At 37.8% G+C, this 21,671-nt stretch overlaps 1 protein-coding gene across 2 annotated transcripts in view; it reads right to left on the bottom strand.

The window, feature by feature from the left end:
- Positions 1-280: 280 nt before the first annotated feature.
- Positions 281-21,671, bottom strand: part of atp8b1 (ATPase phospholipid transporting 8B1) — a 70,356-nt gene continuing 48,965 nt past the window's right edge. For both annotated transcript variants that reach the window (XM_061877131.1, XM_061877132.1), the window contains exons 17-30: positions 20,034-20,222; positions 18,925-19,037; positions 18,652-18,816; positions 17,323-17,434; positions 17,108-17,183; positions 14,785-14,917; positions 8,575-8,703; positions 8,338-8,494; positions 8,046-8,269; positions 7,886-7,969; positions 5,433-5,678; positions 3,507-3,645; positions 3,299-3,429; positions 281-1,398 (exon numbers count right to left, since the gene is read on the bottom strand). In XM_061877131.1, coding sequence (XP_061733115.1) covers positions 1,165-1,398; positions 3,299-3,429; positions 3,507-3,645; positions 5,433-5,678; positions 7,886-7,969; positions 8,046-8,269; positions 8,338-8,494; positions 8,575-8,703; positions 14,785-14,917; positions 17,108-17,183; positions 17,323-17,434; positions 18,652-18,816; positions 18,925-19,037; positions 20,034-20,222 — 2,132 coding nt within the window. In that variant the 3' untranslated portion in view covers positions 281-1,164. The remainder of the gene's footprint in view (positions 1,399-3,298; positions 3,430-3,506; positions 3,646-5,432; positions 5,679-7,885; positions 7,970-8,045; positions 8,270-8,337; positions 8,495-8,574; positions 8,704-14,784; positions 14,918-17,107; positions 17,184-17,322; positions 17,435-18,651; positions 18,817-18,924; positions 19,038-20,033; positions 20,223-21,671) is intronic.

The raw sequence follows: 21,671 nt of genomic DNA, 5'->3' as shown, positions 1-21,671 counted from the left end.
CTTGTCTTTGCAGTCTATTCAATCGAATTGAAGTTGAAAAGAGTTTGCTAATCATTGTATTTTGTTTTTATTTTCATATTTAGACAGCGTGACAACTTCACTGCTTTTGGATGTCGTAAATAATGTAAATAATGTAGTGTTTCACCCCTGTGATCTAGTTTGGACTAAAAAAAAAAATGATTCCATTAGAGATGAGTGCATGAAGGTCTTGCATGGGTTCTGTCCTCCCATTGTATTTCCTGACAAGGCAGGAGCTGAGAAGAAAAAGGCGCCCTCGTCATGCAGGTCCATTTGGCTTTTATTAACGACATGATAAAAACACCCAGGGTCGTGTCAGAGACAACAAGCTCCAGTCATGAAGTGATAAAACCACATTTGTGCACATTAACACCAGCAGGAGCAACACAACAGTAACAGTTTGGAAGTTTTGGCTGAGAAGAAAGTAGTCGTATCTTAAATAGATTTGTAGGGCGCAAGAAACGGCAGGTGGAATGTAAACAATACACACAACAAATTGAAAAAAGTAATAATAGTCTACTAAGAGCTACCTGAAGACTTTTAGGGGGAAGAGGATTATTATCCATTCATTCTTGTGGAATGCAGCTGGAGCCTATCCCAGCTGGAAGGTGGGCTCCACATGCAGGCGACTTTCACTCTCACATTCACACAAAAGGGACAATTTACTGGATTTGCATTTTAAAAAGTAGACGCACAACTTATACGACATTACATAATCACATATTTAAAAGATTTTTGGATAAATTTGAAGTTAAATGAGTGATTGTCGTGAAAAAGAAGCCTTCACTTAACGACTGACCACCTTTTTTTTGGTTTGTTTTTACAGTAACCTTTACTCCGGATAAAACACTTTAAATGCGGCGATATTTAACAGGAAATACTTGAATTTCAAGCACTTTATGAATGTGGAGCCAGAAGGGAAATGAACGGCGTCTTTATGTTAAAAAATAAAGCTTTTTTTTTAAAAGTCCTGAGATCATTTAAATAAATGACAGTTTTGCATACCAGAGTCTGTGCATAAGTACTTCTTTCACGAGCACCTAAATATCCACAGGATGACATCATCATGATGTCATTCCTCCTCGTCGCAGATCACACTGCTTAAAAACAAAAAAAAAAGACAACGATTACGATTCGACCGCGATATCAAATGTTCTCGGCCGCTCTTTCGGGAAGCTCCCTGATGCTGTTCTGGGGCCGCGCTCGGGCCGTGGGGCGTCTCCGGAGGCTCCGCCCAGAAACGATGAGGTCGGCGTAGCCCCGAGAGTGAGAGAAGGCGTAGCCGGAGCGACGGGAACGGCCGCCGCGCTGGAACGCTGAGGGCTGTTTCTTTGCCTCCTTTTGCAGTTCCAACTCGTACTTTTTCCTGTTTCTCTGGACCTGAGAGGAAGGAGCAAGGAGCTGACTTTTAAAAAATGCAGTTGACACTCGGACTAAGCCGGAACATTTTAAAAGTTTTTAATGTGTGAATGCATTCACACATTTGGTTTTCTACACCAAAATAATTTATTTCTTCCACATTTTTCACCCCATTCAAAGCATTCCAACTTCAAACTGTTCATCTTATTCGGGAATGGCGGGCTTTCCCTTGAAAAATTACAACATTTCCCAGATTTCCCAGAATTCTCGGTTTTCAGGGACATTTTTCCCATTCATTTTGAATTGGCCATTTTTCAAACTTTGACCATTTCCACATTTTTCCAACGATTCAAAGCATTCCACCATCCTGGAAATTCAAACTACCTTTTTACCAAGTTCAAAAAAAGTCCTGGATTTTCCAAAATTCCTGGTTTTCCAAAGCCCTATTTCCACACTTTTTTCCCGCATTTTTCAATGCATTTGAACCTTTCCACCGTCAAAACATTCCTCTTAATTAGGACAAAAACTCAATTGTATTTTGAGCTGGAAAAATTCCAGTAATTCTGTAACACCATTTCAACATGTAACTAGTTCAACATTTATCGACATCTTTGAAAAATTACAATACCAACCATTTCAACTCAGACCATTCAAGTTTGTTTTTTTTAATTTTCAAAAAAATTCCCGCTTTTCTCGAAATTCCCATTGAAATCAATGGGACGTTCTTCCAAGTTCCACAATTCCCACATTTTTCATCTGATTCAAACTTTTCCAACCTCAAAATATTCAACCTGTTCAGGAATTGTGTGCTCTGCTTCAACAATTCCAAAATAATTTCCCGGATTTCCCATAATTCCTTTTTTTTTTTTTTTTTTGCATTTTTCCCCATTCAAAAACGAATTGGCCATTTTTCTAACTTCCACAGTTCCCATATTTTTTGACCGATTCTAACCATTCTACCTTCAACACATTCCACCATCCTGGGAATTCAAACTACCTTTTATTAAGTTCCAAAAAATTCCAGGATTTTCCAGAATTCCTGGTTTTCCAAAACCCTATTTCCACTTTTTTTTTTGGCGACTACTACTTCTACATTTTTCATCCCATTTCAACCATTCCATTGTCAAAGCATTCCTCTTAATCAGGACAAAAAACAAAGTTGTTTTTTTTACCGTAAAAATTCCCGAAATTCCAGGAATTCCGTAATACTATTTCTCAATTCAACATGTAATTAATTCAACATTTCCAGACCGCTTTGCAAAATTCCAACACCAACCATTTCAACTCATTCACACCATTCAAGTTTTTTTTTACATTTTCAAAAAAAATTCCTGCTTTTCTCGAAATTCCCAATTTTTTCTGAAATTCCCATTGAAATCAATGGGACGTTCTTCAAAGTTCCACAATTGCCACATTTTTCATCTGCTTCAAACTGTTCCAACCTCAAAATATTCAACCTGTTCAGGAATTGTGTGCTCTACTTCAACAATTGTAAAAAAAAATTCCCGGGATCCCATAATTGCTTTTTTTTGCATTTTTCTCCATTCAAAATTAATTGGCTATTTTTCAAACTTCCACAATTTCCACATTTTTCAACCGATTTAAACCATTCCACTTTCGACACATTCCACTATCCCGGGAATTTAAACTATCATTTTTCCAAGTTCCAAAAAAACAATTCTAGGATTTTTCCATCTTAAAGATCTAAAAAAATGATTTGGGAATGTCCGGCAGGCCAGATTGAAAAACCTAACAGGCCGCATGTGGTCCCCCGGGCCTTCATTTGCCCAGGTCTGCTCTACTGTATTTGTCCAAATGACCAAAAAATTGTGTTTTTTGGGGGGTATTCCTGACATAAGTCAACTTTTCTGCACAATTGTGATATTTTTCTTTCCCAAAATGCCTGACAGCCGTGCTTCACCTTGTCTCCTATGGAAGGCCAGATGATTTTATGGAGGAACTGGATGCAGACCACAGGCAGCAGGCTAATGCCCACCGTCAGGATGATGGTTAACCACAAGTAAGGCTGGCGAAGCGCATTTGAAGCCGCTCCTGCAAGACAGAGAAGATGGACGCTGATAAAAAAGTTCCAAGTCGGGTGTTTGAATACATGAGCTTGACTCACTGACCTGTGAAGGTGAAGAATTGGGGGAAAATGACGTGTATGCCCGCACTGTGCAAGTCAAACATAATCCCAAAGTAGATGGCTATGCTTCCCAAAACAGCAAAACAGTTGACAAAGGTCCAGTAAGAAGTGTCCAGGGAGATCTAGAAGTGATTAGACATGACAAGATTGTAGCATTTATCAAGTTTCACACCGATGGCTGATACCAAGTTACACACTGATGACTGATATCAAGTTTCACACCGATGGCTGACATCCTGGACTACATTTTGCTGTAAAATAACATCAAGTAAACCTGCTATCAAAGTAATCATTCACATTGACATCCACCTGGGTTGTGAGTTTTTCCTTGCCCTGATGCTTGTGCAGCCCTTTGAGACACTTGTGATTTAGGGCTATATAAATAAACATTGATTGATTGATTGATTGATTTATGTCACCCTCTGAGAAGTTTTACAAATATTGTAAAAATGTGCAGAATAAATATTACATTTCAACATTTCTGTCAACGAAGATTTGCATCAGCCTGCGACACATAGTAGTAGGCCAATATAGCTAATTAGCCACTAACATCATACGTTGCCTTCATTATAACACTTATTTAAATCTTTTCATTTTTTTCCGGCCGCAGACAGAAGACCTTTTTGTGTTTTTGTTCCAGTATGGCTCTTTCAACATTTTGAGTTGCCGACCCCTGAGTTATATGTAGAATGAGAAGGTGTGTCCAAACTTTTGGCCTGTACTGTACATACTGTAATATTTCTAACAACAAGGGGTGTAACGGTACGGGTATTTTATCGAACCGGTTCGGTGCGGAGGTGTACCGAACGAGTTTCCACACGGACATATTAAGTAGCGTACTGTACGTTGTGTAAACAATACTCAAAATGCCAGACATTTGAGGCATTTAAGAAACTCGGCCCTGACAGCTCCGCAAAAGAGGACATGTCCGGTGTGGGGAGGACGTATGGTCAGTCATGTGACCTAGCCCGGTCGCTGTTAGCATGCTAGCAGCAACCGGGCTAGGTCCTGACCACACATCCTCACCTCACCGGACCCAAACCCTCACCCGCGGGGCCGCCCGGGTGGAGCCCCCCAAACGTCCCAAATGTCCGGCACCTCGATTTATGGTTGCGTATATTTTTAATGTACGTTCAGGGTTAAGAAGGTTAAAAACAAAACAAATCGCGCGCGCAGCAGCATTGGTGAGGGAGGGGCAGAGACAGAGAGAGCGCATGCGTCTGCTTTTTATTCATATATTTATCAGATTTAATTTTTGTGTAAAAAGTGTGCCTCAGAGGCCATTTGTAGCCCACAGCTAATGTTTTAAAGGCCCACGGCACATTCTAAAAATACTATTAAAATAAACAAAAACATAACAAAAGTGAAATAAAAAAGCTTAAAGGTTAAATGTAATTTAGAAAAAGTTGCAATGTTGACTAATAAAATAAAGCTGTTTTTTTTTTTGTTTCTTTCAAACTGTCATTGCTCAAAACAAACATATGTAGCGTATATATAGAATATATTTATATTATTATATATATATAATATATTATATTATTTATTATTATTCTTGTCTATTGTGAGCGAACTGTGGTGCTGAATTTCAACCAGGGATCAATAACGTACTTTCTATTTTATTCTAATCAATGTTATTATGAATGATTGACCTATCCAAGGTTCCCATTACTTCACATCAAATATTCCACTAAGAAAAATATTTTTGGTGGAAAATTTTGCACATTAGGTAAATAAATAACCAAAAAATGTATATTTTGTTGTTTTCTTACTGTACCGAAAATGAACCGAACCGTGGCCTTTGAACCGAGGTACGTACCGAACCGAAATGTTTGTGTGCCGTAACACTGTAGCCTGTACTGTACATACTGTAATATTTCTAAGAAGCCAAACATGCTGTGGCAAAAGTCACCTGCAGATTGACAGTAAAAATGAGCGCGGAGGCCGTGACCACAGCAAAAGACTGGTAGTCCGAGGGGGCTTCTCCATCCTGCCCCATGGTCTGCAGGAAGGCGCCGTAAGGGATGAAGAAGATGATGAGGGAGACGAAGATGCCGTGGAACAAGCTGATGAAGAAGTTCCTGTAGTTGAAGAGCGACCCCTGCTGGCCGGGCAGATAGAGCTTTGGGAACTTGAGGCTCAGTCGGTCATTGACATCCTGCGGAGAATGCAAATATGAGAAAGACTGCACAGGGAGTCTGTTTCAACTAACATTCTGAAGTTGCAACATTTCTGCATGCACTGAAGTAAAAAACACAATTGGGCCATAATTGTAAGTCAAATTTCACAATCTTACTACAAAAATTTTAAATTTTTCAGACATTAGTATTAGGCTTTTTAAACACTGCCTGCAAATAAACTAACTTATCAGGTCTTGGATTCTCAGGGCAAAAAACTGATCACAACCAGACTCTTCAGATGATTTTAGAGCACGGGTGTCAAATGTAAACATCAACCATTTCAACTCATTCACACCTTTCAGGTTTTTTTACCGAAATTCCCAATTATTTCTGAGATTCCCTTTGAAATCAATGGAACATTCTTCAAAGTTCCACAATTCCCACATTTTTCATCTGATTCAAACTATTCCAACTTCAAAATATTCAGCCTGTTCAGGACTTGTGTGCCCTACTTCAACTATTCTAAAAAAAAATCCAAGATTTCCCATAATTCTTTTTTTTTTTTTTTGCATTTTTCCCTATTCAAAGTGAATTGGCTATTTTTCAAACTTCTACAATGCCAACATTTTTCAACTGATTCAAACCATTCCACCTTCAACACATTCAACTCATCCTGGACATATTTCTACTCTTTTTTTTCCTAGTGACTACTCCTTCCGCATTTTTTAACCCATTTCAACCGTTCTAACGTCAAAACATTCCTCTTAGTTAGGACAAACAACAAAGTTGTTTTTTGAACAGGAAAAATTCCTGGTTTTCCCGAAATTCCAGGAATTCCGTGATACCATTTCTCAATTCAACATGTTACCACTACTTGCCTATAATTGTGAATTATAGGCAAAAATCCAAAGAAAATTGCAGTTCCCCTTTAAACTGTCGAACATATGCAGTTGCGTGCAGTTAATTTTTCTGTTTATATTCAAAGAACAAATAGGTTTGTTCAGAAAGTGATTTATCATTTCCAGTCCTGGGCAGGCCAGATAAAATGATGTGGCGAGCTACATAAAAAGATGATCAGGTCTTGAGTTTGATTGTGTTCTAGATCAGTGGTTCTCAAATGGGGGTACGTGTACCCCTGGGGGTACTTGAAGGTATGCCAAAGGGTATGGGAGATTTTTTTTTTTTTTATTCTAAAAATAGCAACAATTTAAAAATCCTTTATAAATATATTTTTTGTATAAGACTTCAACAAAGTTGATAAAGTGTGAAAAGAAATGCAACAATGCAATATTCAGTGTTGACAGCTAGATTTTTTGTGGACATGTTCCATAAATATTGATGTTAAAGTTTTCTTTTTTTGTGAAGAAATGTTTAGAAGGAAGTTGATGAATCCAGATGGATCTCTATTACAATCCCCAAAAAGGACACTTTAAGTTGATGGTTAGAAATCTTTATTTATAATTGAGTCACTTGTTTATTCTTCAACAAATATTTTGTTATTTTTATTCCCTTTTTTTCCAAATAGTTGAAGAAAGACCACTACAAATGAGCAATATTTTGCACTGTTATACAATTTAATAAATCAGAAACTGATGAAATAGTGCTGTATTTTACTTCTTTATCTCTTTTTTTCAACCAAAAATGCTTTGCTGTGATTAGGGGGTACTTGAATTAAAAACATGTTCACATGGGGTACATCACTGAAAAAAGGTTGAGAACCACTGCTGTAGAGAATGGATAGCAACACACAATGCAAAGCAAAGTATTTCCCAAAGAAGACAGAACCAAACTCTACTTATTACAGCAGACAAGGATACAGAGTTTAATGGGTTTTGGGGTTTGTTTTAAGACTTTTCTTGACCAGAACACAACACTAATAAAACAATATTCAACTAATCAGCCATTGTTCATGTGTTCTGTGTTTTCAGGAAGTTGATCAGTACCATAGCGCCGTGGAAGAACACAAAAAGTTTAATGTGAGACACAAAGAAGCATGTTTGAGACCAAGAAGATCAAATAAGAACTTCATAAACACACTTTGAATGCAGTCAGACGTACTAGTTTGTTGTCACGATATTTCCAAAGCTGACACACCCCACAGCGGAAAGTCAAGTAAGACATTCTGTTACAAAGTCCGAAGTAAACTCTACCGTCTGCTGGTAAATGTGAAATAAATCTCAACAATTCCTGTATTAAAACAAACATCCAGGATGTGTGACGTCAATGACAATGTTGTTTTTCTTACCTGGTCAAGCAGTCCAACAAGAAGAACCGGTAAGCTGCTGTAACAAAGATTATACAGCGTGATGAACCAGTCCTCGAAAGTCACCTGCAAAGACACACATTGACGGATGACCAAGCTTTAATGGAGTTTTAATGCTCTTTGAACAAGACAAGATACGGACCTGGGCTGAGTATCCGTTGAAGAAAGAGTACCAGAAATGAACCAGAGTGAAGGCAAAGTTCTTGAAGAAGAAGAACCGGAGGAACTTGCACATTCTAATGTAGGACCAGCGTCCGTGAACCAGCAGGAGGCGCTCCAGGTAGCGGAACTGAGCAAAGGCAAAGTCACTGGACATCACGGCCTGCATGCCCTCCTGACCACTGATACCAACACCGATGTCTGCGGCTAAAGAAACATGAAGAAAAAGCTGTTTTTGTTAAGATATCCAGCCGAGAAAATATGGGCAGGCCTACTTTTAATCATGTTGACATCGTTGGCGCCGTCTCCGATGGACAAGGTGACGGCCTTCTTGTATTTCTTGACCAGACTGACCACGTTAGCTTTCTGCTTGGGTGTGACACGGCAGCAGATGACTGCCTCGCACTCGCACGCCATGTCCACAAAGTCAATCTGTCAAAAAAAACGAGCAGATTTCTTGTTCGCGATGATTTAATTCTCCCCACAAAAAGACATGAAGACATCTTATGTACTTGTCTTATTTCTTTCTCCCAGTCGTTCATAGGCTGTCCATCCTGAGGGCTGCTGGGAGGCGGTCGCTTTCCCAGACGTCGAAGACGCAAACGGCGGCGTTTCTTTTTCTTTTCATACAAAATCTCGTTCTGACAAGACAAATAAGAATTGAACATAATTCAAAATAAGGGTACCATTATAACCTTTGATTAAATATATCCTTAGCCTAATAATTTGCTCTAAACCCTTCGAAATCCCACCTGGGTAAATTAAAGCCCGTTAATCTTTTCAATCTGGCCCGCCGCACATTCACAAATAATTTTTTTAGATCAGGGGTGTCCTAACTTTTTCCACTGAGGGCCACACTGAAATATCAAAGCAGGCGGGGGCCAAGTTGATACTTTTTCATTTTCAAAACCAATACAATATACCTTTTTTTTTTTTTAATTGTTGGGGCTCCCTCAAGTTAGGTCTTTGGGACCCAGAAGGGTTTCAGTCTTAAAAAAGGTTCAAAATAAGTCATGTATTATTTGTTTCATAAAACCCTTAAATCGCTAATTCTACTCCATTATTTGTTTTACTTTTTACGAGTTTTTTGTCGAAACCCTATTTTTTGAGGCATAATACACAATATTTTTCCCAAAAAGATTTTCAAAGTGAAATATTTCATGTGAAATAATTGGATCTCTAAATAGGTCAATAATTCATAGCAAAATTTATTTTAGTTTATTTATTTTTATTTTTTTTAGCAAAGACAGTTATTAAAATCCACTAAAATCCTCAGGGATCCAAAAGTGTCCCACTCATAAAAAGGTCATGCTTTTTTATTTATTTTTTATTTATTTTTTTCATTCAACACTTAAATATCTATATCAGCATCAGATAATATATTGTAATTGGTTTAGTATATTTATAATAACAATAAATAGGATTATTAGTATAATTAGTATTAGTTTATGGTCACTACTGCCTACTTTGTCTTGTTATATTCTTATTTTACTGTTATATTTTTATTCCCATTGTTGCTTTTTATTTTTTATTCTCATTGTAATATTTCTCTATTTTGTTTCCATATAAACCCCCATTATTTACTTTTTACTTTAAATTAAATTGATCTCAACTCTGTGCACTGCTGCTGGAATTTTAATTTTCCTGAAGGAATCAATAAAGTACTAACTAACTCTATTTATCTAGTATATAATTAGTATGGAATTATTTTTTTCTAATTTTCATATTTTTCATGTTTTTATGTTTGTTGTATTCAAGTCCTTTTTGTCCTTAAATCAATCAATTTATAGCAACATTAAATTTTATTCATTATTATTTTTTGAGAAATCATTTAAAAAATGGTGTTATTAGAGTCAACAATGCAACTTTTTCTCGTTGCATTTCACCTATTTGCTCTTTTATTCCACTTTTTAATGTTCCAAAAATATACATATATATTTTAGTATTTTTAGAATGATGTGCTGCGGGCCGCAAATGTCCCCCGGGCCACACTTTGGACACCCCTGGTTTAGATCTTTAAGATCAAAACTATAGCTGCCATTATGATGTGCATGGATGTTTCAGTCTTCAACTATACAAAGTATTTCAATGGTTGAAATCTGCGCTTTTGCATGATATAATAGTCACTATGGTCATCTAATTAGTTACTATGGTCATCTAATTAGTTACTATGGTCATCTAATTAGTTACTATGGTCATCTAATTAGTTACTATGGTCATGTAATTAGTTACTATGGTCATCTAATTAGTTACTATGGTCATGTAATTAGTTACTATGTCATCTAATTAGTTACTATGGTCATCTAATTAGTTACTATGGTCATCTAATTAGTTACTATGCTCATCTAATTAGTTACTATGCTCATCTAATTAGTTACTATGGTCATCTAATTAGTTACTATGGTCTTCTAATTAGTTACTATGGTCATCTAATTAGTTACTATGGTCATCTAATTAGTTACTATGGTCATGTAATTAGTTACTATGGTCATCTAATTAGTTACTATGGTCATGTAATTAGTTACTATGGTCATGTAATTAGTTACTATGGTCATCTAATTAGTTACTATGGTCATGTAATTAGTTACTATGGTCATGTAATTAGTTACTATGGTCATCTAATTAGTTACTATGGTCATCTAATTAGTTACTATGCTCATCTAATTAGTTACTATGCTCATCTAATTAGTTACTATGGTCATCTAATTAGTTACTATGGTCTTCTAATTAGTTACTATGGTCTTCTAATTAGTTACTATGGTCTTCTAATTAGTTACTATGGTCATCTAATTAGTTACTATGGTCATCTAATTAGTTACTATGGTCATGTAATTAGTTACTATGGTCATCTAATTAGTTACTATGGTCATCTAATTAGTTACTATGGTCATCTAATTAGTTACTATGCTCATCTAATTAGTTACTATGGTCATCTAATTAGTTACTATGGTCTTCTAATTAGTTACTATGGTCTTCTAATTAGTTACTATGGTCTTCTAATTAGTTACTATGGTCATCTAATTAGTTACTATGGTCATCTAATTAGTTACTATGGTCATCTAATTAGTTACTATGGTCATGTAATTAGTTACTATGGTCATCTAATTAGTTACTATGGTCATCTAATTAGTTACTATGGTCATCTAATTAGTTACTATGGTCATCTAATTAGTTACTATGGTCATCTAATTAGTTACTATGGTCATCTAATTAGTTACTATGGTCATCTAATTAGTTACTATGGTCATCTAATTAGTTACTATGGTCATCTAATTAGTTACTATGCTCATCTAATTAGTTACTATGGTCTTCTAATTAGTTACTATGGTCATCTAATTAGTTACTATGGTCTTCTAATTAGTTACTATGGTCATCTAATTAGTTACTATGGTCATCTAATTAGTTACTATGGTCATCTAATTAGTTACTATGGTCATCTAATTAGTTACTATGGTCATCTAATTAGTTACTACGGTCATCTAATTAGTTACTACGGTCATCTAATTAGTTACTATGGTCATCTAATTAGTTACTATGCTCATCTAATTAGTTACTATGCTCATCTAATTAGTTACTATGGTCATCTAATTAGTTACTACGGTCATCTAATTAGTTACTATGGTCATCTAATTAGTTACTATGCTCATCTAATTAGTTACTATGCTCATCTAATTAGTTACTATGGTCTTCTAATTAGTTACTATGGTCATCTAATTAGTTACTATGGTCTTCTAATTAGTTACTATGGTCATCTAATTAGTTACTATGGTCATCTAATTAGTTACTATGGTCATCTAATTAGTTACTATGGTAATGTAAGTCCCAGCAGCTCAGACGAGGCACCAAGCAGTGTGGGCGGGGAGTGTTTCCACCGAGTGTTTCCAGAGCCTGAAATGTGGGTTTGAGGGACAGACGCGGACGGAAATTTTGACAAAAAGTTTCTAAAGCATAATGATATATCAGATTTAAAACATTTGCGTTCATATTTCGCTGTGTGTTGCATTTTTGTTGCATTTCGCTTGATTGTAAAATATGTGGATGGAGAGGAGGTGTGATGTTCATATGTTGTCAATATTCAGTGTTTTATCCTTAATAGTTAATATTGTAAATCCCACATTCTTTATTGCCATGTAAATTCTGGGTTTCTCATTTAGTAAAAAGATTAGAAATTCCATTCCGTTTTTTAAGGCGGTCTGTCATCATTATCTATTCATCCATCCATTTACTACCGCTTGTCCCATACGGGGTCGCTGGAGCCTATCTCAGCTGCATTCGGGCGGAAGGCAAGGTACAACCTGGACAAGTCTCCACCACATTGCAAGGCCGACACAGATAGACAAACAACATTCACACACTAGGGACCATTTACTGTTTTATTATTGTAATATCATTATCATCATTACCTTTGGGCCATTTTAAATTTGTGTCAGTTATGAAAGTCTGCATAATACCAATGAATAGATTATGGGTGTCAAAAGGCACATTCCAGGACTTAAAGTTAATCAAGAATTTGACAAAAACAAGAAACAATTTAAAATTGATAATAATTGCACTTCATCACATATATGATATATAAAATTCAAAAAACAAAACCAGTGAAGTTGGCACGTTGTGGAATTCGTAAATTAAAACAGAATACAATGATTTGTAAATCCTTTTCAACTTAAATTCAATTGAATAGACTGCAAAGACAAGATATTTAATGTTCGAAGTAAGAAAGTAATTTTTTTGGGCAAATAATCATTAACTTAGAATTTAATGGCAGCAATACGTTGCAAAAAAGTTAGCACAGAGACATTTTTACCACTGTGTCACATGGCCAGATGTGTAAGTTACCCATGTCTTGGGCACTAATACACCCCCATACCATCACACATGTGTAAGTTACCCATGTCTTGGGCACTAATACACCCCCATACCATCACACATGTGTAAGTTACCCATGTCTTGGGCACTAATACACCCCCATACCATCACACATGTGTAAGTTACCCATGTCTTGGGCACTAATACACCCCCATACCATCACACATGTGTAAGTTACCCATGTCTTGGGCACTAATACACCCCCATACCATCACAGATGTGTAAGTTACCCATGTCTTGGGCACTAATACACCCCCATACCATCACACATGTGTAAGTTACCCATGTCTTGGGCACTAATACACCCCCATACCATCACACATGTGTAAGTTACCCATGCCTTGGGCACTAATACACCCCCATACCATCACACATGTGTAAGTTACCCATGTCTTGGGCACTAATACACCCCCATACCATCACACATGTGTAAGTTACCCATGCCTTGGGCACTAATACACCCCCATACCATCACACATGTGTAAGTTACCCATGTTTTGGGCACTAATACACCCCCATACCATCACACATGTGTAAGTTACCCATGTCTTGGGCACTAATACACCCCCATACCATCACACATGTGTAAGTTACCCATGTCTTGGGCACTAATACACCCCCATACCATCACATATGTGTAAGTTACCCATGTCTTGGGCACTAATACACCCCCATACCATCACACATGTGTAAGTTACCCATGCCTTGGGCACTAATACACCCCCATACCATCACACATGTGTAAGTTACCCATGTCTTGGGCACTAATACACCCCCATACCATCACACATGTGTAAGTTACCCATGTCTTGGGCACTAATACACCCCCATACCATCACACATGCTGGCTTTTACACTTTGTGCCAAGAACAATCTGGATGTTTCTTTTCTTCTTTGTTCCGGAGGAAACGACGTCCACTGTTTCCAAAAACTATTTCAAATGTAGACTCGTCAGACCACAGAACAATTTTCCACTTTGCATCAGTCCATCATAGATGAGCTCGGGCCCAGCAAAGCTGGCGGCGTTTCTCGGTGTTGTTGATAAATGGCTTTCGCTTTGCATAATAGAGTTTTAACTTGCACTTACAGATATAGCAACAAACTATAGTTACTGACAGTGGTTTTCTCAAGTGTTCCTGAGCCCATGTGGTGATATCATTTACACACTAATGTGGCATTTTGATGGAGTACTGCCTGAGGGATGGAAGGTCCGTAACATCATTGCTAAGTGCAGTGATTTCTCTAGATTCTCTGACCCTTTTGATATTACGGACCGTAAATGGGGAAATCCTTAAATCCCTTGCAATAGCTCATTAAGAAATGTTGTTTTTAAACTGTTGGACAATTTGCTCATGCGTTTGTTCACAAAGTGGTGATCCTCACTCATTCTTGTTTGTGAATGAGTGAGCATTTCATGGAAGCTGCTTTTATACCCAATCATGGCACCCACCTGTTCCCAATTAGCCCGCTCACCGGTGGGATGTTCAAAATAAGTGTTTGATGAGCATTCCTCAACTTTTTCAGTCTTTTCTGACACTTATGCCAGCTTTTTTAAACTTGCTGCAGGCATCAAATTCCAAATGAGCTAAAAAATAAAGTTTTCCAGTTGGGACTTTAAGTATCTTGTCTCTGCAGGCTATTTTATTGAATATAAGTTGAAAAGGATTAGCAAATCATTGTATTCTGTTTTTATTTACCATTTACACAACATGCCAACTTCATTGGTTTTGGGTCTTATACATATACGCTGTGCTATACAACTGGTTTCCTCCTTACCGTGGGGAACATTTAAATCCAAAAAGAGTGGAAGATCACTCATAAGTTCAACAAATCAATGGTGAATATGAATATCTCACCAGCCATCCTCCAGTGATGATGAGAGCGTTCTTGCCCGGCTCAGTGAAAAAAGGTTCAGCAGGTCTCTTTCTGCCTCGACTCTGAATCGGAGGCTCGTTTCTCCTTTTTGCCTGACGGATGGACAGCTTCTCACTGAAGAAACACAGCAAATAAATGCAGATTATTTTGAGACACTAGAACAGAGGTCACCAGCCCGGTGCCCGCGGGCACCAGGTCGCCCGTAAGGACCAGATGAGTCGCCCGCTGGCCTGTTCTAAAAATAGCTCAACTAGCAGCACTTACCAGTGAGCTGCCTCCATTTTTTAAATTGTATTTATTTACTAGCAAGCTGGTCTCGCTTTGCTTGACATTTTTAATTCTAAGAGAGACAAAACTCAAATAGAATTTGAAAATCCAGGAAAATATTTTAAAGACTTGGTCTTCACTTGTTTAAATAAATTCATTTATTTTTTTACTTTGCTTCTTATAACTTTCAGAAAGACAATTTTAGAAAAAAATACAACCTTAAAAATGATTTTAGGATTTTTAAACACATACCTTTTTACCTTTTAAATTCCTTCCTCTTCTTTCCTGATAATTTAAATCAATGTTCAAGTAAATGTGTTTTGTTTATTGTAAAGAAAAATAAATACATTTTAATTTAATTCTTCATTTTAGCTTCTGTTTTTTCGAAGAAGAATATTTGTGAAATACTTTATCAAACTTATGATTAAAATTCAAAAAGATTATTCTGGCAAATCTAGAAAATCTGTAGAATCAAATTTAAATCTATTTTCAAAGGGGCGGCATAGCTCGGTTGGAAGAGCGGCCGTGTCAGCAACTTGAGGGTTGCAGGTTCGATTCCCGCTTCCGCCATCCTAGTCACTGCCGTTGTGTCCTTGGGCAAGACACTTTACCCACCTGCTCCCAGTGCCACCCACACTGGTTTAAAAATGTAACTTAGATATTGTGTTTCACTATGTAAAGCGCTTTGAGTCACTAGAGAAAAAGCACTATATAAATATAATTCACTTCACAGTGTTTTGAATTTCTTTTCAAATTTTTGTTCGGGAAAATCGAGAAGAAATAAGGATTTGTCTTTGTTAGAAATATAACTTGGTCCAATTTGTTATATATTCTAACAAAGTGCAGATTGGATTTTAACCTATTTAAACATGTCATCAAAATTCTAAAATTAATCTTAATCAGGAAAAATTACTAATGATGTTCCATAAATACTTTTTTTTATTTTTTCAAAAAGATTCCAATTAACTAGTCTTTCTCTTCTTTTTTTGGGTTGAATTTTGAATTTTAAAGAGTCAAAATTGAAGATAAACTATGTTTAAAAATAAAATTTTCATTTTTTTTGTGTTTTCTCCTCTTTTAAACCGTTCAATTAAGTGTTTTTTTCATCATTTATTCTCTACAAAAAACCTTCCATAAAAGAAAATAGCATGTACGACGGAACGACAGACAGAAATACCCATTTTTTTATATATATAGATTTATTTATTAAAGGTAAATTGAGCAAATTGGCTATTTCTGGCAATTTTTTTAAGTGTGTATCAAACTGGTAGCCCTCCGCATGAATCAGTACCCAAAAAGTAGCTCTTGGTTTCAAAAAGGTTGCTGACCCCTGTGCTAGAGTATACACCAGGCCTGGGCAATTATTTTGACTCGGGGGCCAAATTTAGAGAAAGAAATGTGTCTGGGGGCCGGTCTATCTATTTTTAGAAACATTAATACGAACTTTCAAAATAATGTCTGATTATATGCTAAAAACGTTATGACAGACCGGTTTAAAAAAAAACGCAATGGAATTAACTTTTTTTTTTTCCCTGAATGAGACAACCAGAATGTACATGAAAATAAAGAATGTGGGATTTACAATATTGACTATGAAGGATAAAACACTGAATATTGACAACATATGAACGTCACACGCCCTTTCCATCAACATATCAAACGAAAAAATCAGCGAAATATGAACGCGAAGGGTAAGGCTGGAGCCTATCCCAGCAGATTTTAGGCAAGGGGTACTTCTGGACTGGTCAACAGTCAAACACGAAGCACATATAAACAAACAAGCATTCACACTTATGGACAACTCAAAGCCGTAAGAAAGTCCGCATAAGCCCGAGGAGAACACCTACACTTCACACAGAGTCTGAGCCAGAGTTGATGCAGAACCTGCCGTCGGTGCAGCAGATGAGCTGACCACGCTGCCACCGTCCAACCATGTACTGCATGTCCATTTTATACTGAGTAGAGTTTTGCAAATGTTTCTGGAGGGACTATTAACAACATTTAGAAATCCCGGGAGATGATTTCAATCCAACTTACTTGACGTGCTCTCCAAAGTGGATGTGCATGTCTTCCGTCAGAAGGGAGCATGAGAATCCAATGTTTTCGGCAGTTTCTGGAAAAAAAAGAAAATTAATGAAAAAAACCCGCGGAATTGTCTCCCTGATGATTAATTTCCAAATGGAATCTGTACTAACCCCCCACTAAAAACAAACCATTGTTTGTACATAGCTCTTTATTGAAGTTTTTGCTACCTTTCTTATCTCCGGTCAAGACCCAGATCTTGATGTTGGCCTTGGCCAGTTTGGCAATGGTCTCCGGTACTCCTTCCTGCAGTTTGTCCTCAATTGCTGTTGCTCCAATCAACTGGACAAAAAGGCACATTTGTTTATGTTTCTTTGCACCAGCAAAAGGGACTTAAACCCGATTGACAAACTGATCCGGAAAGCTGGTCAAACTATGGCATGCAGTTGGAGGCGTTTGTGTCAGTGAGGGACCGGAGGACACTGGACACACTACTCGCCATCATGGACAATCCTGCCCACCCAGTCCAGCAGACAATTGAGGACAGCGGAGTTCATACTTTCACAGGCTCCTGTATGGAGTATGAAGAACTTCCTCATTCCACACTCCATCCAGCTGTTTAATCACTCGCCATACAGCAATAGATGATATCTGTCTATTACCTAAGCACTATCCTTTGGATCAGGGGTAGGGAACCTATGGCTCTAGAGCCAGATGTGGCTCTTTTGATGACTGCATCTGGCTCTCTGATAAATCTGAGCTGACATTGCTTAACACGATAAGTAATGAATAATTCCACTTGTCATCACAGTGTTAAAAATAATGTTCAAAATATAAAACATTCTCATGCATTTTTAATCCATCCATCCGTTTGCTACCGCACCTGTTCAAGAAGTTGCGTTAATGGTAAGAAGTTATTTATTTATTATTGGTTAGTGTGGGGCTTGCCCTCCTGGGGGTTCTTCAGACCCCCAAGCACCGACATGAGAGCCTGTTTCAGGGTTACAATATTGTTTTATTTTTCAATAAGTCTCTCAGCTGTTTTCCAGCAATAGTATTTCCAGCCCCAACCCCGTCTCTCCTCCTGGCTGCTGCTTATAACAGAACGACAGGTGATTAGATAACAAGGCCCAGGTGGACCATCTACGCACCTGTCGCTGCAGGCCCGCAGGCCACGCCCCCTCCACAGTTAGCTTCAGAATAACAATGTTATTACAAAGAATAAGAGACCTATTATACTCTAGAAATGTTGGTCTTACTTAAAAATGCACGCGTTTAGTTGTGTTCAGTGTTAAAAAAAAATATTATATGGCTCTTACGGAAATATATTTTAAAATATTTGGCTTTTTGGCTCTCTCAGCTAAAAAGGTTCCCGACCCCTGCTTTGGATCAATAGTTTGTCTAAGTCTAAGTGGACCGCCACAAATAAATGAATGTAAGGGGTAACACCTAACTACAAAGGGACAAATACCAATGAAGTGAAGAAATCAAGTGTCAGCATGTGTTTAAAATACAATAGATTTGCTTTTCAAACAAAAGCTTGACAACTTTCCACTCACCAACAGGTTGGTCTCAATCAGCTCATACACGTGATCCAGGGCGTCGTCTCTGTTGGACATCGTCATCTGAGCCTCCATGTGTTTCCTGGTCCAGGATTCATACTCTGCAGCGCTGATGTCCTTGTAGCACAAACATAGTGTACGCAAGGTCTCTCTGGCAAATTTCTGCAGGGACGACACCCACATTATCAACAAAACCTCTCTGCATTCCAAACAGAGGACAAAAGGCAACATGTTACTGGGATAAATGAGAGAAAAGCCAAGGGAGCTCACATCCAGAGCAGTTTGTGTGGACTCCTTGTGTTTGGAATTAGGCGAAAGACGCTCATAAATGACTGTGTCAGCTCCTTTACAGTAGAGACGAATACGACCATCTGGGAATTTCACTGAAAGAGAAAAAAAAACATTTAATCAGATTTTAAATGCTTACGGTTGCAGTAAATACTGCAAAATGTACGTAGACTACTCACTACTCACGAGGGATATTTGGGAAGAAGCTAAAATGCACTTCATTTGACATTCTCTTAACTATTTCCAGAAAGTTTAGGACCGGGCTAGTCTTCTACCTTCACGATTACCATAAGGCGCACTTAAAATCCTTTCAATTTCTCAAAAATCAACAGTGCGCCTTATAACCTAATGTATGGTTATGCATTAGGTGATAGCTGACTCCGAAGCAATTTTATTTGGTACATGGTGTAATGATAAGTGTGACCAGTGCATAAGAGATACATGTAGACTGCAATATGACGCCGGTAAAAATCTTTAAATGTTCCATTGAGAATATAAAACATTACACACGGCGCTCAAAAATCTGCCAAAATGTTTGTAGTACGACTTCGGTAAGCTATGAAGCCGCACCGCTTAATGGATATTCGGCGCATTAAACATACGAGTATTATATGACGCGTGTGTAAAGACAAAAAAATGGCACCTATCAGCAGACATATTACCTAGCCTTTTTTTCGCAGTATTATGCAAAACCAACTTTTCTTACCTTCCGGTACATGCTGCTGTGTATTTGGGATCTGCATAAATCCTGAAATTTTGTGCGCTCGTCCGCCATTGTAATCCGTGTAGACACCGTAGTCTTAAGCTTCTTCTTTTTCCTCTACCTTCTTTTGTGGCATTCATCTTCCGCTCCCGTTGAAATACTTTGTATGGTTCCAGACTTAAAAAACTTTAAAAAATCTTTTGTGAATGTCCGACGGGCCAGATTGAGAAAAGCTTAACGGGCCTTAAGTTGCCTAGGTCTGCTCTAAAAACATCTTTTAAATGATGAGGTTCTCTTGGTCAATTATTAGGTGTGGTGTTGTTCTCATGACGTCACAATGTATCCCCAACCTTCAGTGAGTAGTGTGCGTTTGTGCGAGTACTCATACAGATGATGGACATGCGCTTGCGGTCGGAGTTGAAGTCCAGCAGCGCCAACATCTCGTAGGTTTTCTCTTCTCCCATCTCCCTGATGGTGATGGTGTCCTGGGTCCGGGAAAGGAACACGAAGCCAAAGTTCCTCGCTGCCGTCACCAGGGCGCCCTCATCTGGAGACGCTGCTTGGTACACCAACTCCCCTGACACACAGATACATCCAATAAATAACTCATTTCATTTTAAAGGTGCTTGCACAGGCTGCAAGGATTCTAACCCGTCCTCTTCCTGGTCCAACAATGTAGGCCCTGCCCCACAGATACACGCATGCACAGATAAATATTTTTTAAAACTTTGTTTAGAAAAGTGTTGGAGATTGGTCACTGTTTCAAATCCTTTTTTTTTTTTCAACATTTTTTGTCAATGTACCTGTTCACACCAGACAGCTGTGATTGACAGCTATGAACGTCAATCATTTTGTTAAGGGGCCGGACTGTATTTATTTTTTTTTAAACTTTTTAACCTCTAATTGTGACAAATACGGCTTTGGAACAGGTTCGATCCGGCCAGCGAGATGAGTTTTCCAAGCGTAAAATTGGGCTGCATTTTTAAATGAAAGAAACTGCTGTTCTAAATGTGTCCACTGGATGTCGCAAGAACAATTCTGTTAGGCAAGCAAATAGTTTAAACCGGGGCGAGAAAGTATACCAACTTGACTCCTCCCCCTTGACCTAATGTAAAACAAACAGCAGTAAAATAAAAATTGGTAACCCCACTTAAAAGGCAGCATGAGACGCTGCACATTGATATACCATATTTCCTTGAATTGCCGCCGGGTATATAGTATGCACCTGCCTAGAATTATTGCCGGGTAAAACCCGTTTCGCAAAATAATTAGCGCATGCTTAGCATTACAGCCGACTCAGGATTAACGCCGGGTCAAACTCGTTTCGCAAAATATAATTTTTATTAGCGTATGTCTACAATTTCCGCAAGGTCAAACTCTTTTCGCAAAATAATTAGCATATGCCTAGAATTTCCGCAGGGTCAAACTCGTCACGTCACGAGTGACACTTCACCTGTCATCATTTTCAAAATGGAGGAGGCTGATTTCAATGATTTGAAATCGCATAAAGGGAAGAAGATTAAGAGCTATTCAGTAGGGTTTAAGGTCCAAGCTATTGAATATGCTAAAAAGAACAGTAAGCAGCTATGTTTTATTAATATACCGTAGCTGCGTGTGTCAAATATGAGTCATTAAATGACTCCCGCCTCCTGGTGGTAGAGGGCGCTAGTGATCCTTCTTGCGACTACTCGGCTGCAGAAGAAGTGACAACAAGCAGCAAGAGTGAGCAGCGATCCTTTATTTTTTCCTCTCGCTTGCACTTTTAACATGGAGGATTACATATCTAAAATAAAACAGTTTTCTAAACTGGACTTTCAATCGAAGCAGGAGGTAATAAAGGAAGATCTCCATCGAGACAGAGAGACTTTTAAAACTGAAGAAAGATAAGGAAGACTTCTATAAACAAGTTATCGATGCTTTTATCGATGCTTTTGATCAGAGGGAGCTGCGCATGGACTTCATTTATAAGTAAAGGTAAGACCATAATAACGTTTTTTTTATCAAATGTGCTTTTCATGATGGTATC

The sequence above is a fragment of the Nerophis ophidion genome, linkage group LG17, assembly GCF_033978795.1.
Source record: "Nerophis ophidion isolate RoL-2023_Sa linkage group LG17, RoL_Noph_v1.0, whole genome shotgun sequence".
Lineage (NCBI taxonomy): Eukaryota > Metazoa > Chordata > Actinopteri > Syngnathiformes > Syngnathidae > Nerophis > Nerophis ophidion.
The sequence above is the reverse complement of the archived record's forward strand: the minus strand, read 5'-3'. Positions and strand labels throughout refer to the sequence as shown.